The sequence below is a fragment of the Hyaena hyaena genome, unplaced genomic scaffold, assembly GCF_003009895.1.
Source record: "Hyaena hyaena isolate Hyena2069 unplaced genomic scaffold, ASM300989v1 scaffold_2, whole genome shotgun sequence".
Lineage (NCBI taxonomy): Eukaryota > Metazoa > Chordata > Mammalia > Carnivora > Hyaenidae > Hyaena > Hyaena hyaena.
The window spans coordinates 5,602,818-5,620,373 of record NW_024080634.1 but is presented as its reverse complement, the minus strand read 5'-3'; the positions used below and the strand labels follow the sequence as shown (position 1 = coordinate 5,620,373).

The window sequence follows — 17,556 nt, the reverse complement described above, 5'->3', positions numbered from 1 at the left end:
TTATAAAACCTCTCGGAAAACTGCATCCCACTATCTCAGAGAACCTCATTTCAGTGTTGGTTTTCCAACAAAAGACCAAGTGTAGTCAGTCTGATGCCGAGTTTGCTGGCAACATATTTTCTTCTTCACCTGTGTTCATTCTATTCCCTCTGAACAGGCCACCTGCACAGAGTGCTGCTTTTAGAATTTCAGGAACCCAACCAAGCACTATCTTATCACAAAGCCTTTCTTGACTATTCCAGTCAAGAGACCTAACTGTTCAATTTACGTATCACTCATACCTTTCTTTCCCTCTCCCTCTCCATCCACTCATCCAAAACACACAGCTTGCCATGAGCTCAGAACTTATGGGTCACACCTGACATTACAGTGTCATACTATTAACTGCTTCGTGTTTTTCTTAAATACTGGTAATTCTAAAACGAGGAATTTTCATACTATATAGAATTTCAAAGAGGTGAAAATTCGACCAAACTGCACAATGAATACAACTGATATTTTAAAAATCATTTAAATAGGTGGCATAAGGGGAGTGGGGGTAAGCTGAGACAATAAGAGCAAATTAACTTGTCCCTCTAAGACTTCTTATATGCACGGACTGCAGCTTCTCAGAAGGGCATAACTGCCACACAGCTGTCAAGTAAAGGCTCTTAGTATTTATTCCCCAAGTGGAAAAACACATTTTAGCCACTGACTTGTTGCTCTCGGGTTCAGACTGGGGTGAACCTCGATGGTTATTTAGAAGTCTTGTTGCATACGTATTTGCCACTTCTGAAAGATGGCCTCTTGGAACAGTTTCCTTCACGGAAGTAAAGCTCTGACTTGACACGGTGGGTGTCCGAAACAAGAGTTCAGCATTAATCTGTTGGAATGAAAAAAAAGGTGATCTTAAAGGCCTTTTTTAACGTGGCAGACCCAAAACACGAGATACTATTTTCCCTTCTCCCCTTCTCCAAGAAAACATTGAGAACCATCCTAACCATGTAAATTCTTTAAGCCACACCAGGGAGCAACAAACAGGCCAGAAAGCCAAATCCAGGTGAAGAACGGTTTTGCATTTTTAAAGGTGTGAGCAAAACAAAGAATATACAACAGAGACTGTATGTGGCCCACAAAGCCTAAAATATTTACTATCTGGGCTCTTACACCAAGATTTGCTGACCCTGTACTAATATAGGACTTGCCAAGATACAATGGAAAATTCGGTTTTCTAAGAGAAATAAACTGAAAATAAAGTCAAAAATACTGCCTTCAGAATAAGTAAGCCCACTATTCTTTTCGCCTAGTTCTGTTCTCACCTCCAAACCCTCATCCTTTCCATGAGAAAATGTTTCAATGCAATTAAAAGCAAACATACAAATCTGGAGCAGCCTCTTACACAAGAAGCACAGCGCTCTACCCACAGACTCGGAAAACACTCGTCACTACCGTTTAGCACTGACAAAGGAATAGAAGGGCCAGAAAGAGTGCTGAACGAAGAGAAAGAAAAACACTAGTGTTCCAGGTGAGTACTAGAACATGGCTCCCCAGGGGTTCCTGTGAAGTTTCCCTGCGGGCCTCTGGAACAGAAGATTCTTTTTTTGTTTTCTTTTATAGTTTATTGTCAAGTTGGTTTCCATATAGCACCCAGTGCTCATCCCCACAAGTGCCCCCCTCCATGCCCATCTCCCCTCTCCCCCACCCGTATCAGCCCTCCGTTTGTTCTCAGCATTCAAGTCTCTCATGGTTTGCCTCCCTCCCTCTCCCCAACTATTTTTTCCCCTTCCCCTCCCCCATGGTCCTCTGTTAAGTTTCTCCTGTGGAACAGAAGATTCTTAACGGCCTGCCTTTCCTCAGAAGATGTCCAACAAAATAACAAAACTGAACAGTTTGAATGAAGTTGTTGGGTTAGGAAGGAGGGCAAGGAGGGGTATGAGAAAAGGAGTGTGTGAACTGAATGAACACAATCATTTCAATTTGCTGTATAATAGCTTTAATAGCGAGCTTTCAAACTCACTATCTGTTAAACTAACCACTACCCAATATAAGGCACAGCTATAAAATGGAAGGCTTAATTCATTACCCGAGGGATCACTTCTGGTTGTCGGATCCTGAATTTTTCCTTGTCTCTTAAAAAAAAAGATGAAAAGTGAACATATGTAATTTATTATTTTTCAATTCTGTTTCCCACTGACACTTGCCATTTCACAGTGTCACTCAGGTAAGTACACTGAACTTTGCTTCAATTTCATTATAATCAGTGGCAAGCCCTCAGGCAGGAAATACTTTTCCACCTCTTATCTCCATAACACCCCAATGTCTGCCTCAAGTTCTCCATCCTGACCAGCATAATTCTGACCTTTGAGTGGGACCACCACATTGGCTTCTAAGTGGCTTCTTTACTCCCAATTCTGCTGCTGGATTTACCCTCGGAAACAGTGCCCTCTAGATCAAAACCACCTGGAAGTTCTGCATGAACTCAGCCTCTGCATGCAGTACACTAGCTGGAAGTTCACCAGGGCTGTCATTCATTACCCATTTCATTACCTATTTTCCATTGTGCCCATTCACGTATTTAGTTAAAGCCAAATGAATCACTGTTTCCTATACATTCTCATCCTACCTGTCCTTCAAGATATATTATACAGATCTCCTCCTTGAATTTTCCTCATCTGGGTTTCCCTTCCCATCCCCAGCCAGAAGTCATCTCTCATTACAGGCTTCCCAACAGGACTGGATTGTGCCTTTTATGACACTCATGAACTTCCCATTGGTCATATGTACATGCCTCACCTTCCCTATTAAGGCTTTAAGCTTTTTACAGTACTCATTTATGTACTCATTTATGACTCATCTGGGTGTGGTCCCTAAAAGACAAACTATTTTGCATGCAAACTATCTTGTAGACAGGACAGCAATAAATAGGCAGGCGAAAAAAGAGCAGATATCCACACTATCATGTTAAAAAAACAAACCAATAAAGCACCCAATATTATGCATCCACAACAAAGTCTTTTCAGGGTCATAATCTTTTTCGGGTTGTACTAACATGATCTTGGAGAAGCCTCAACTAATGTCGCAGACCCATCGCTGATACTAATGTGGGCATTACCTCCCCACCGGACATTAGTACAACACTCACTTCTTTTTGTAGGTTTTTTCATAAGTAGGATGCACCACATCTTCATCTTCGGGTTCTTCTGGAACATCACAATTTCTAGTCAGAAAAATCACATGGGAATAACACGTCACCAGCGCCTATTCATACATCTTGAATAGTACTTTCTGCCTTTCCAAAAAGGGTACTACCAACTATATGGTACCTGAACTGTGGGTCAGGGTTATTGGAGCAATACCATTTTTCTGGAAGTTGATCTATTCCATCTGGTAATTTTCGCCACTTTAGACAGGAATCACATTGAACCCATGTCTGATCAGGACGTTTCCTGTAACAAAACATAATGTTAGCATGAAAATATGGATGCTAAGTACACTTCATTAGATTGTCTACATCATTTCCACCACAAAATGCCTTGATCGTTTGATTTGTGCCTGAAAGGTCTGTGACATAATTAATTATTGTCGTACAGAAAATTAAAGTTTTTAAACCAACAATTTTCATTACCTTCAAAAAAAAAAAAAAAAAAAGCTAACAGGAATTTAAACAAAGAGAGTGGGGTGCCTGCCTGGCTCACTGGGTTGAACATTCAACCTCAGCACAGTTCATGACCTCACAGCTACTGAGTTTGAGCCCTGCATCAGGCTCTCTGCTGTCAGCACACAGCCTGCTCTGGATCCTCATCTCCCTCTCTCTTTGCCCCTCCCCGCTAGCCTTCACAAATAGCGCGTGCACACACGCGCGCACGCACGCACGTGCACACACACACACACACACACACTCTTTCTCTCTCAAAAATAAACGTTAAAAAAAAGAGATATAAATGTCCTATTTAATAGCATACTATTCAATTTGTTCTCCGGTAATAAAAACTCAAACAATTTAAAATATTCCAAACAACTTGTTTTGAAATTTACATTAAGTTAGCATTTGCAGTGTCCAATCTGGTTTATTTATTAGCACAATAAAATACTCAAATACAGAAAATAGACAAGCTATTACTATAACTTAAGCAATTTTTAATAATCATATTACATTTTTAGCCTCTACTATAGCATATCTCTGAATACCTAAAATGTGTATATTTTTTTAGTTTATAAAATGCTTCATATTTTATCATTTGAAAATTACAGTGATCCTATGACTAAAGTAAGTAGTCATTTAACATTTCATTTAACAATCACTTATTAACAATTCATTTAATCTATGAAGACTGGGGCACCTGGGTGGCTCAGTCTGGTTAAGCATCCAACCCTTGATTTTGGTTCAGGTTGTGATCTCACGATTTGTGGGCTCAAGCCTCAAATCAGGCTCTGTGCTATCAGCAGGAAGCCTGCTTGGGATCCTCTGTCTCCCTCTCTGCTCCTCTCCCTCTTACAGTCTCTCTCTCAAAAATAAACAAACATTTCAAAAATAACAATAATATTTTTTAAATTAAAAAAATGAAGACTTCACCTTAATGCCAATAACTTTTTATTTATTTGTTTTTAAAATTTTATTTAAGTCATCTCTATACCCCACATGGGGCTTGAACTTACAACCCCAAGACCAAGAGTTGCATACTCTTCTGACTGAGCCAGCCAGATGGCCCTCTGTCAACATTTTAAAAATGCATTTATAATTAGATAAAATTCAAATAACCCAGAAGTTTATAAAGTAAATACAAGCCCCTTGGTTTCAGGAACCTACCACTGTTCATTTTTTAAACCCTGGCAGAATCTTCTATGCTTAAAGAACTCTGCTTGTGTATATGCACACATTAAAAATAATAAAATGGGAAATTAATACACTGAATTGCATTTCTTCGTTCTTCATTATACATCTTGGTCATCTTTCCATCAGTACAGTTATTATTCATAAATAGAACTGGTACTGTGTGCCACCTGTGTTACTGAACACTTATCTGGCATATTTTTAAGTTTTATAACTCTGGGAGGTGAATGTTACTAATGTTCCCATTTTGCAAGTGAAAAATAAGCTTGAAAGAGGTCAAGTAATATGTTCAATGTCACATCATTATTTCAACAGAATTAGAATCGAATTTCAGGTCTGGCTTTAGACTCCTCATCCTAACTATTACACAAGATGAGGGTTTTTCAAACTATGAGATACAACCCATTAGTGGATCATGAAATCAACATAATGGGTCAAGACTTGCATTTTTAAAATAAGTATCAGCATGCAACATTTGGGTAAATATTATTTCATGAATCTTTTGTGTGTATGATGGATAAATGTATATATTCATTGGTTCATTTCATAGTGTGCTGACTGGAGTTGTAGAATTTACATCGGACTATGGGTGAGTCAAAAGTCTGTGAACACTGTACAGTCAATATCCCCTCCCCATATCACATCTTGATATTAGAATGGTTGATATGTTTTCATGTACGTACTGAATATCTTCAACTGGCAAATTCAGAGGATATTCTGAATTCTTCTTGACTTTCATTTCATTCCAGTAATCATTCAGCTTTTCTCCTAGCGCTGCAATTGTCAGCCTTAAGAAAGAAAATCATAAAATCAATTTAAGAAAAAACAAAGGTAAAGATTAAATCTTTGTCAAACACAGAGAAAGCACAACCAACCTAGGGGAGATCGTGTGGACACTATGGGGGAGGAGGGATGACGCCGCCCAACTGTACAGTTAGCAAACAATGGGCTTGTGGCTATTTTCTTTAAGGACATTAAGAAGTTCCTAGAGGGGTGCCTGGGTGGCTCAGTCGGTTAAGCGTCCAACTTCGGCTCAGGTCATGATTGCACAGTCCGTGGGTTTAAGCCCCATGTCAGGCTCCATGCTGACAGCTCAGAGCCTGGAGCCTGCTTTGGATTCTGTGTCTCCCTCTCTCTGCCCCTCCCTCGCTTGCTTTCTCAAAAATAAAGAAACATTAAAAAAAGTTTTTTAAAGTTCCTAGAGCAGAGCCAGGACCATCTTTGAAGACATAAATAGTAATACTTTGTGTCCTCTGTTGAGAAAGTATGCCGCAGACCACCTAGTGGGAAATCACAGGCTCTGAATCCAGCCCCAACCAACATAAGCTTCAAGTTAGAATAAAAGTATGCAATTGTTACCAGCAAGCGTACTTCAAAATAGCTTGTCCCACTATTAAGACCGTCAGTTCTTCCCCAAAAAGACGTTAATAAAAAGCAAACTAATGGGATCTACTGAGATAAAGAACTCTAAGGCCACCCTGATTAAGCAATCACCTGAGCTCAGCACCTACTGTGCCAGAACTACTCACACACAAGATACAGTCAGTGTAACATTCTAAATTTAAAATAAAGCCTTCAAATATCAAGATTTCAAATTCTACACGGGCAGACTGAATCAGACATTTCTTTTTTTTTTTTTTTAATTTTTTTTAATGTTTTATTTATTTCTAGGAGAGAGAGAGAGACAGCGTGAGCAGGGGAGGGTCAGAGACAGAGGGAGTCACAGACTGAAACAGGCTCCAGGCTCTGAGCTGGCAGTCAGCTCAGAGCCCGACGCGGGGCTCGAACCCACGAACCGCGAGATCATGACCTAAGTGAAAGTCGGAGGCTTAACCGACTAAGCCACTCAGGCACCCCTGAATCAGACATTTCTTTTTTTTTTTTTTTTAATTTTTTTTAATGTTTTATTTATTTCTAGGAGAGAGAGAGAGACAGCGTGAGCAGGGGAGGGTCAGAGAGAGAGGGAGTCACAGACTGAAACAGGCTCCAGGCTCTGAGCTGGCAGTCAGCACAGAGCCCGATGCGGGGCTCGAACCCACGAACTGCGAGATCATGACCTAAGCGAAAGTCGGACGCTTAACCGACTAAGCCACCCAGGCGCCCCCAGACATTTCTATACCTACCCATTATCTCTCACAAAATTTTCCTCTGCGATTACATAACATGTAAGCATTCAAATGAGAATGAATCCTCCCTCCCCGATACATCCCCTCCCTGCATTTCACGTTTTCAATCCTTCTTCATCTCTTTCTCAACACCTCTATTTCTTAGTCTAGGAGACTGCACCCATTTCTGCTGAAAATATACTGAGGAGCAGAGCTGCAGGGCCATAGGGGCACGCGTTGACGTCTGGCTTTACTTGATAATCTAACAGTTCTCAAAACTGATCAATTCCCATACCCACTGGCAATGACAGGAGCACCAACTGCCCTATACTCTCACTCATTTTAAATAATTTTTCCATTTCTGCCCATCATGATCAATACTTTTTGCATCTTGTTTTAAAAACCTGCTCACTACTGGTTTTGAAAATTTCTGTTTCCAGTTTGTTTTTGTCTTTCTCATTTAGGTCTAAAATCCATCTGCTATCAATTTTCTTGCTACATTTGGGATCACAGCCATGTTACCCATAGAAATTGCCAGTTGACACAGCATTTTTGGAAAGATGATCATTTTCCCACTACGCTATGATGTGATCTTTGTCACAAATCAGGTCACAAATATATACAAAGTGGGGGGAGGGGTATTTTTGGCTTCTCCATTTCACTAGACTGTTTATCCTTTCATTAATACCACACTTGGTTAATGCAGCTTCATAAGTGCTGGTATTTAATAGTATTAAGTTTTCTTGCTTTGTTGTTCTTTAATGACTGTCTTAAGTATCTCTGGTCTTCTGACTTTCTACATAAAGTTTAGAATAAGCCTATTAATATATATACCCACACACACTGGCAGGGATTATTTTTAAAAAACTGGAATTATATTTAATTATATTGGAAAAAAACTGACATTTTATTATGTTCAGCCTTCCAACTCTTGAACTTGGTATACCTACTTATTTAGGGCTTAAATTTTACTCCACAATATTTCATAGTTTTCAATGTATATACTGCATATTTTATTTATCCTAAAGTATTTGAATTTTTGACACTATTATGACTTCTTTAAAATTTCATGTTCTGGTTTTTAGTCATTGGTGAACAGAAATACAATTGATTTCTGAATACTTCGTATCCAGTAACCCTAGAATATATACTACTTGTTCCTTTATTAGTTCTAAATCTGCAGATTATTTTGGACTTTCTATATACTTAATACTATCTTGTACAGAAAAGTTTTATTTTTCCCTTTCCAACCCTTACAACTTTCACTTCTTTTTCTTTCCTTATTATTCAGGAATGGAGGATAGCGGATATCCTTACCTCGTCTTCACCCTTCAGAGGAAAGCTATCAATAATTCACCAGTAGGAATGATGCTTGGTGTTCTGTGCACATGCTCTGTATTGCTACTATGCCCTTCCATTAATGATTTTGTAAGTGTCCCTCAATTACAAACGTGTGCTGTGATTCATCCAAGTGCTTTTTCCTACCTATGAAAATAACCTGAGATTTTTCTTTTCTAACATCAATGTGATGAACTACATTGATTTTGGAATATTAAAACTACCCATGTTATCTTGGAATATACTCCAACTAGTTTTAATGTATTAATTATTCTTCTTATTGATCACTGGATGGTATTTGCTATTATTTAAATATTTTTATATCTTAATCATGAGAAAAATTGACACAAATTTCCTTTGTTGTATCGTATTCACAAATTGACTAACAAAATTATGCGCCCTCAGAATACGTGGGAAGTTTTCTAAAAATTGATTCAATTTCAAAGGAATGTGCCGGATTCATCTAAGATGGTAAGAAATTGTTCATACTATTCCTTTGATGGTTTTGTGTCCACAGAGCTGTAGTAATGTCCTCCTTTTCATTTCTAATAGTGATGATTTCTATTTTCTCCTTTTATTGCCAGATGCGTATAGATTTTACTACTCTTATCAGAGAACAAACTTTGGGCTTTTTGATTTTTTTTAGTTATGAACTTCTTGTCTCTCAGCTTCAAATCCAGTGTTCTTTGCTCAGATATGTGATTCTAAAGCTTGATCGTGTAAACATTTATCCTTTGGCAGCCAGAAAAATGTTAAGCTGGATTACAAGGGCAATGAACTTGCTAGGTGATAGCAAGACACATGTCCCTCAGGCTCTGGTATGTTCTGGTTAATACTGTTTGGAGCCCGGCAGCCCCCCGGAGGAGCTCCAGCGGCCCATGACCTCCAGCAACAGAGAGTAGCTCCAGCGTGCCCACGTCCTCGGCAAAGGCAGGTCTCCTCTACAGAACAGCTCAGCGCATCCACAGCCTCTGGCAACAGTGGGTCACATCTACAGACCAGCACTTGGCCAGGCCTTCTGTCAAGTTTCTTAACACAGCCGGTGGCTTGTTCCTGTGTTTGCCTGAATCTCTAACTTGGCGGGGGGCGAGGGGGGGCTGTGCTACTTCCTTTATTGTCTACTCTTTTTCAATCTCGAGGTAACTGTCTTTCATATTTGCTAGTTCTGGATACCTACTGTCCTCTTTTACCCCTTCTAGTAATCACCCTCTACTATCTTAGTTAATAATTCCTTATATTAAATTATCCCCATTCATACGAGTAGGCTCTGCCTCAGGAGTGAACTCTGAATATATATTGATTTTCTGTATATGTGTGTCCTACTTCACTGATTTTGCTCTCATCTTTATTATAATTTTCTTTCTTCCACTTTTATTTTATTTGTCATTTGAAGAAAAGGCGTATTGCATTATCTTTGTTTTTATCACAAATGTTCCTATGTTTACATTCTACTCCATCATATATGCTCAGTAGGAAAACTGCACTTCCTAAATTTCTAAGTCACATTGATGGTCATTTTCATCCTAAGGCTTCTAACCACACTTAAAAGATAGGAGTATTTCTGTCTAAGGTTCATAGGACTAAATACCTTAAAGTTCCCATCAAATAAGCACAAAGTGTCAGGATATTACACAGTAAATATTGACACCAAGTAAGCAAGCACAACCCTCCATATTTTCCACAAATCTCAGAAACACTTCATCAATGAAGACAAGAGAGAATGTATTTCTACTTGTGATGGAGTAGAATACAATTTCTAGGATGGGTGAAGATGGTTAAATGTGTTTTCTATGCAAGCCTCTCACCTACCGATCTTCTTAAAGTTCTATGCTAGAAAAACATCCACAAGACAGAAAAAAAATTTCAGCTTAGGAAAAGTTAGGAAAGTATTTCTAAAACTGTAAGAAGCCAGTAACTTAAATATTAAATAGGTAACATACCTGTACTCATTAGTATAGTCAAAATCTTGTTTATTATGAGTTGGCTTTAAGAAATTACACTCTATAATTCCCACCACTCCAACACCCATGTTGTTTGCCTGAAAAAGAAAATGAAATCAGTCTTTTAAGCATAAGATACAATGCTCAACATAATTACCCTTCCGCAAAGATTTACAATTTGTATCAACATTTTTCTATATTTTATGTTATGATTCTTAGAAAATCTCAATTGAAAAATAGGGTCTCATAGATAATTTTACTTTTCTAGAAGTTAATTCCCAAATATATTAGAGCCTTCCCCCAAAACCACTTCCACTGTTGTCAAATATCCATTTAGACAAGTATTGCCATCCCCAATTTTATCCAAGAGAAAAAGACCTCTAATGGGATGTATTTCTTATATAGCAGAAACCACAAGTAACGCCTTTCTATATCCACAGTGAGTAGCAAAGACTCTAGCAATAATATGCCAAAAGTTTACTAGATAAAAATTAAAATCATTTATCCAAAGTTACACATCTAGTTGTTAATGGTGATGGAATAAAAACCTAGGCCAACTGAATTCAAGTTATTTTAAAAATGCTACTAGCTGGGGCGCCTGGGTGGCTCAGTCGGTTAAGCGTCTGACTTCACCTCAGGTCATGATCTCACAGTTGATGGGTTCGAGCCCCGCGTCAGGCTCTGTGCTGAATGCTTGCTCAGAGCCTGGAGCCTGCTTCGGATTCTGTATCTCCTTCTCTCTCTGCCCCTCCCCCGCTCACGCTCTGTCTCATTCTGTCTCTCAAAAATAAATAAAAAATGTAAAAACGAAAAATGCTACTAGCTAAAACACTGAACTCAAAATACAGGAATCACATATATCTAATTACCTATGTGTGATTAGCAAGTGTATTTTGCTCACAATTGTAGCTGAGTCTACAAAAGGAAAAAGAATATATAACTTATACAGCGAAAATTTTCATGAACGGAGCAACTCTAGAAGAAACCATGCAAAACTACCCATAATCCCACTCTACCAAAGCCATCAGTAGTTCATCTCATATGATTAGTAAACCACAGTATCCTTTGACGTGTAGGTCCTGTTCACCTCCTTTCGGGCCTCGTCTTCTTGCCTCTCCTATCACGTGCCCCTAGGCAGAGCAAACTCCTCCCTTAATGAGGTCATATTCTCAGAAGCCTCTGTCCCTTCCTTTGCAGACATTTTTCTCTGCCTGGAAAACCCCTGCTAGACTTTCAACACAATAACATCAACTATGACTCAATCACCACGCTCTCCAAGAAGCTGCTTCTGATGCTTCCGACTTGTACCACATTCCCCTCACCAGACAGAGCTGAGTGGATGCTCTGTATCTTATCCTTTCATTCTGATCATCTATCATGCCAAATCATACCAAATATCTGACACCTATTTAATAACTGTTTATTGAATCAAAGAATGCAAATACTACTGTCAAATCCATCAACTGGTAAAACAAAAGTTGGCTGTAAAAACATATTTTTTAACCAGAAATTATGCACAATGCAAACGTAACTGGGTTGGAAAAATGGGCTACGTATCTTACTTCAGTCAGATTCATAAATAATAAAAGAAAAAAATAATTAACATTCTGTTGCAGATACACTTTTTTTTTTTTTTTTTGGAAAACCAAAGCACTTGAGAAACAAGGCTTATTACCAAAAATGAATTTCTAATTACCAGTGAAATTTAGTAACTTTAATTACAGAATATTTCTGTTGAAAATTACTAGTTAGATTATAAATGAAAATTAGTTTTTCATCTAAGTTACTGATACTTCATATCATGGTTGCCAGATTTCTGTATTTTTTTCCTTAGTTTATTGTCAAGTGGGTTTACATATAACACCCAGTGCTCATCCCAACAAGTGCCCTCCTCCATGCCCATCACCCCCCTTCCCCTCTCCCCCACCCCCATCAGCCCTTAGTTTGTTCTCAGCATTCAAGAGTCTCTCATGGTTTGCCTCCCTCCCTCTCCCCAACTGGTTTTCCCCTTCTCATTTTTTTAATGTTTTTATTTATTCATTTTGAGAATAAGACAGCATGAGCGGGAGGAGGGGGAGAGAAAGAATTCCAAGCAGGCCCCAACAAAGAGCCCAACAAGGGGCTCAATCCCACAAACGATGAGATCATGACCTGAGTCAAAACCAAGAGTTGAATGCTTAACTGACGGAGCCACGCAGGCACCCGTCTGCATTTATTTTTTGACTAAAATTAATGGTTACCAAGAAAAGTCCAACAAAGTTTACTTTTGCAAAAATGTCATATCCTGGGCTTCTATCAATGTAAAATATGTAACAATCCTTACTGAGTAATATTCAAGATAAACCCACACTACTTTACTGTGTAGAGCTCACAACAGTCTACAAAGAATTTAGAATGAAGTAAGATGAACAGAAAATGAAAACAATAGAATTGGAAAACAAAATACGCCTAGACTTAAAACCTTTAACAAACTTGATTTTCAGAATTTATCACTCAATGCTTAACACATATACCCCCAAAACACCTTTCTGTGAAAACCTGTTTAAGGATGAACAGACTAGCATAGGGTGGGCAATGTTCATCATCCTAAATTGAATTCTACAACAACAGAAGTGGTTTAGGAGGACGGCTCTAATACATTTAGGAAATAACTCCAGAGAAGTAAGTCACCTATATGATCCTGTTTTTCTGTCTACTGAGTCAGGACTATTAACCAATTTCGTCCCAGAAATAATCACGGATCCACATCCAAATGCAGTCAAATGATCTGCATCTGGGCCTAAGAGCCATACTCATTTTAGGTCTGGAGCAAGTTACTTAACTTATTGGCCCCAATTTCCTCATGTGTAAAACAGAGGTAAAATATTCTGTCCCCCTCATAGGATTATTTGGGCCAAATGGGAAATATATAAGTATCCTAAGTTCAAGTGTCATACCACCATTATCAAACACACTGACACTTAAAAGTTATTAGGCAAGACATATTACTTCATATCTGACCCAGTAACATGGTATTTTGACTTTTATGGAAGATAGGTTATTTTCAGATATAAAACTTACCCTTAACTGACATCCAACTTTCTCATAAGCTTTGATGAGTCTATTTCTGTGATACATCATTATCCCATAATGGTCTTTATTTCTGCAGTTGAATCCAAATGTAATTCTCACTGTTTTAGTCTTAGATGTTAAGGAAAATTCTGAACATACCACCTCGCTCCCTTCTGTTTTAGTCTTAGATGTTAAGGAAAATTCTGAACATACCACCTCACTCCCTTCAAATCATCCCAAGTCATTTTTTAATGAATCCAAAAGTGCATAAAAAAGGGTCAAGTTGGAGAGGATTCCATATCAGGATAAAAGGAGAAAGGGGGAAGAGGAATACACTGTATTAATGTATCTCTATACAGCTTCGTAACAAGGGAAAAAAAGGATACTAAAAATTTGGGTCGATAAACATCACGTTCAATGTAGGCAAGACTCTTCGAAACCAGCTGTGTCTTCACTTTCTGTCCACGTAAGATTATCTGCATTCTTGGCTTTAGGTATAATATGCTGCAGTAAGCCTGAAAAAACACAATGACATCTGTCTTTTCCAAATAATACCTACAAATGTGTTCAACATTACTGATGTATGTACTTAGAAAGCTACGACCTCGCTTTGATAAAGGACCCATGAACTCAACAATACAGACTATAAAGCTGTCATTAGTTAGTATTTGGTTGTTCTTTAAGAATGAAACTCAATATACTATAGTCAGAAAAATGGTTTGCAGAAAACAATCTACTGACCTATACAAATGTTATGTTAAATTACAAATAAAACTTTTCAAAAAGTTACAAAATAGCATATGTGGTAAAATCTCATTTTAATTTTTTTTAAAATGCCCACAGGTACAAAAAAAGGTACTATTATTTTCTTTCTTAATGTTTTATTTATTTCTGAGAGAGAGAGAGAGACAGCGTTGAGCAGGGGAGGGTCAGAGAGAGAGGGAGACACAGAATCTGAAACAGGCTCCAGGCTGAGTTAGTTGTCAGCACAGCACTTGATGTGAGGCTCGAACCCACGAACTGTGAGAATATGACCTGAGCCGAAGTCGGACACTTAACCGACTGAGCCGCCCAGGCACCCTAGTACTATTGTTTTCTGACTCTTCTGTCAAATATATATATATTATTATATATTTTAATTTTTGTTAATGTTTATTTCTGAGATAGAGAGTGTGAGCGGGAGAGGGGTAGAGAGAGAAAGGGAGACAGAATTCGAAGCAGGCTCTAAGCTCTGAGCTGTCAGCACAGAGCCCAACGTGAGGCTCAAACCCACAAACCGTGAGATCATGACCTGAGCTGAAGTCAGACGCTTAACTGACTGAGCTACCAAAGCACCCTTATTGCTGTCATATTTATTATTTTTCAAATTTTTCTTTCTTAATGTTTATTTATTTTTCAGAGAGAGAGCACAAGCAGGGAGAGGCAGAGAAAGAAATGGGGGAAGACACAGAATCCAAAGCAGGCTCCAGGCTCTGAGCTGTCAGCAGAGCCCAACATGGGGCTCAAATCGCAAAGTGTGCAATGACCACCTGAGCAAAGTCGGATATTTAACTGATTGAGACATCCAGGTGCCCCTATTGCTGTTATATTTTAAAAGTAATAATAAATTGGGGTGCCTGGGTGGCTCAGTCGGTTAAGTGTCCGACTTCAGCTCAGGTCATGATCTCACAATTCATGGGTTCAAGCCCCACATCGGGCCCTGTGCTGACAGCTCAGAGATTGGAGCCTGTTTTGGAGTCTGTGTCCTCCTCTTTCTCTGACTCTCCCTCTCTCTGTCTCTCTCTCAAAAATAAAAACTAAAAAAATTAAAAAAAATAAAAGTAACAATTTTATTTAGGCAAAAGTAATAAGAAAAATCTAATAAAGACATAAAAGTTTATTACACACTTAAAAAGGAAAATATCATAAATAATACACCAACACTTAAGCTGAGTAAATAAGCTTAGTATTTTTTTCAAAATTGAGCTGTATCAGCAGTAATCTAAATGTGTTTTCAATTTTTTTTTTTTTTGAGATAGAAAGGGGGAGGAAGAAAGAGAATCCCAAGCAGGCTCCATGCCAATGCAGGGCTGGATCCTGGGATCATGACCTGAGCCACACCATCTACTGACGGCCTCTGGACCTGTTTCATAATTGAGCAGGATTTTCATGGTTCAATAATGCTTTGGGGTATATCAAGGAATAGTTAAGTATCTTCCAATGTAACTGTTAGGATCTCCAGAAGTTACATGGTAAACCTGTAAATTTCAAATGTATCCTCAGCTTGAGGTTGTGGAAAAATTTTAGCACAAAAAGTAAAGGGAAAAGTTAGTATTATGTGTCTTCTCACAGTGACTAAATAAGACATTCTTTTTTTTTTTTTCAATATTTTTATTTATTTTTAGGAGAGAGAGAGAGACAGCGTGAGCAGGGGAGGGTCAGAGAGTGAGGGAGATACAGACTCTGAAATAGGCTCCAGGCTCTGAGCTGGCAGTCAGCAGAGCCCGACGCGGGGCTCGAACCCATGAACCGCGTGATCATGACCTAAGCGAAAGTCGGATGCTTAACCGACTAAGCCACCCAGGTGCCCCAAGACATTCTTTTTATATCACTATTGTTTAAGTATTAATTTCTTCAATCTTAAAAACATATTCATTTCTAGGTCAAATATCAGAGGCATTTATCACAAAACTATATTAATACACAGTAGTCTATACATAATTTATTGCTTTGGAATGTGAATTAAGGGGTGTGTGTGTGTGTGTGTGTGTGTGTGTGTTCTAGAACATTTTACATTAAAAGAAAAGAGAGACACTCTGAATCTGGTGGTTTTGATTGAATCAGTCAATATGGCTATCATAGGACATACTGATTCTAGTATTCCTAATTCAAATAATGTAACCACACAGTGAAAGAACTACATGTGCTATCAGATCTGATGGGTCTGAAATTAAAAAACTGTTTTCTGAGCAAACACAACAAACAGGGTGCTCATGAAAAGTTAAATAAATTGGTTCTGAGATACTTTCACTGACAGCATTTATACATAAGTAGAAAACGTAATTTCCATCATTTGCTGATTTTCACGTCTAGAAAGAGAGCTGAATACATACCCTCAGGGAATAGTCACTCTCAGGGGCGATTTGGTCCATTCTTTCTTGTTTCTTGTACCCTTTCTTCCCTGTTGTCTCATCTAAATCTTCAGGAATTCTGATGTCGTATTTATCCTTATCAAAATCGAACTCTGTTGCACTTTTGTAGCTATAAAAACAGTTTTTTGAAGGAGCTAAATTTTAACTTCACAGCAAGATAAGCAAATACACTTAGTTAACAAAACACCTACCCACGATAGATGTCCCTAGTTGGGGGGTGGGGTGGGGAAGGGGGGAGGAGACAAAAACAAGGGAAAAATGAAAGAACAGGAATCCAGAAAGATGCAGAAAAACTGTATTCAGTCACACACTGCTGGTGGGAATGTCAAATGGTAAGAGTCACTCCAAGAAACATTCTGGCAGTTTTATTTTAAAAAACTAAACAGGCAACTACCATATGACCCTGCAATCACACTCCTGAGCATTTACCTTAGGAAAAGGAAGATTACATTCCACAAAAACATGTATACAAATGTTTATAGCTTTATTTGTAATGACCTCAAATGGTAAAAATCCAGATGTGCTTTAACTGGTGAATGGTTAAACACACAGTGGTCCGTCTATACAGTTCAATACTACTCAGCAAGGAAAAGGAAGCAAACTACCGACACACACACAAGAACCCAGATGCATCTCCAGAGAAATATGATGAATGAAGAAAGTCAATCCCAACAGGTTTCACACTGTAGGATTCTATTCATAAGACATTCTTGAAATGACAAAGTTACAGAAATCGAGAACGTGTTAGAAGCTGTCAGGGATTAAGGAGGGAGTGTGTGTGGATGCAAAAGGCCAACGTGAGAGATCACTGTGGTGATGAAAATGTCCTGTTTCTGGACTCTATCGACACTCCTGCACTACAGTTTTGCAAGATGCTGCCACTGAGGGCCGCTGGGGGCCACTAGGGGACCCTGGGGGCCACTAGGGGACACTGGCTAAAGGTACAGTAGGTCTATTATTTACGCATATGAATGTACAGCTAAATACAAAATAAAAAGTGTAAATAAAAAAAAGAGGAGAATAAGGATGCGAGAGGCATGAGAGAAAAAGCAAGAAAAAGGGGAATATAGGAGATCAGGAAAGATTTAATTAAGGTATTTCAGGCTTACCACCCAATTTGTGCTTTATTCATTCATTCTAGGTGCCTACGTATCAACATTAACATATTCATCCTAAGTTTT

General features: G+C 38.5%; 1 protein-coding gene across 2 annotated transcripts in view; it reads right to left on the bottom strand.

Moving 5' to 3' along the window:
- Positions 1–17,556, bottom strand: part of MORC3 (MORC family CW-type zinc finger 3) — a 42,727-nt gene that overhangs the window by 11,288 nt on the left and 13,883 nt on the right. The window contains exons 6-14 of one of the 2 annotated variants that reach the window (XM_039228696.1): positions 16,337–16,484; positions 13,631–13,759; positions 13,254–13,427; positions 10,194–10,291; positions 5,494–5,598; positions 3,303–3,425; positions 3,122–3,196; positions 2,063–2,108; positions 696–862 (exon numbers count right to left, since the gene is read on the bottom strand). In XM_039228696.1, the coding sequence (XP_039084627.1) occupies positions 696–862; positions 2,063–2,108; positions 3,122–3,196; positions 3,303–3,425; positions 5,494–5,598; positions 10,194–10,291; positions 13,254–13,427; positions 13,631–13,759; positions 16,337–16,484 (1,065 nt within the window). The remainder of the gene's footprint in view (positions 1–695; positions 863–2,062; positions 2,109–3,121; positions 3,197–3,302; positions 3,426–5,493; positions 5,599–10,193; positions 10,292–13,253; positions 13,428–13,630; positions 13,760–16,336; positions 16,485–17,556) is intronic. The other variant, XM_039228704.1, reaches the window with a different exon arrangement.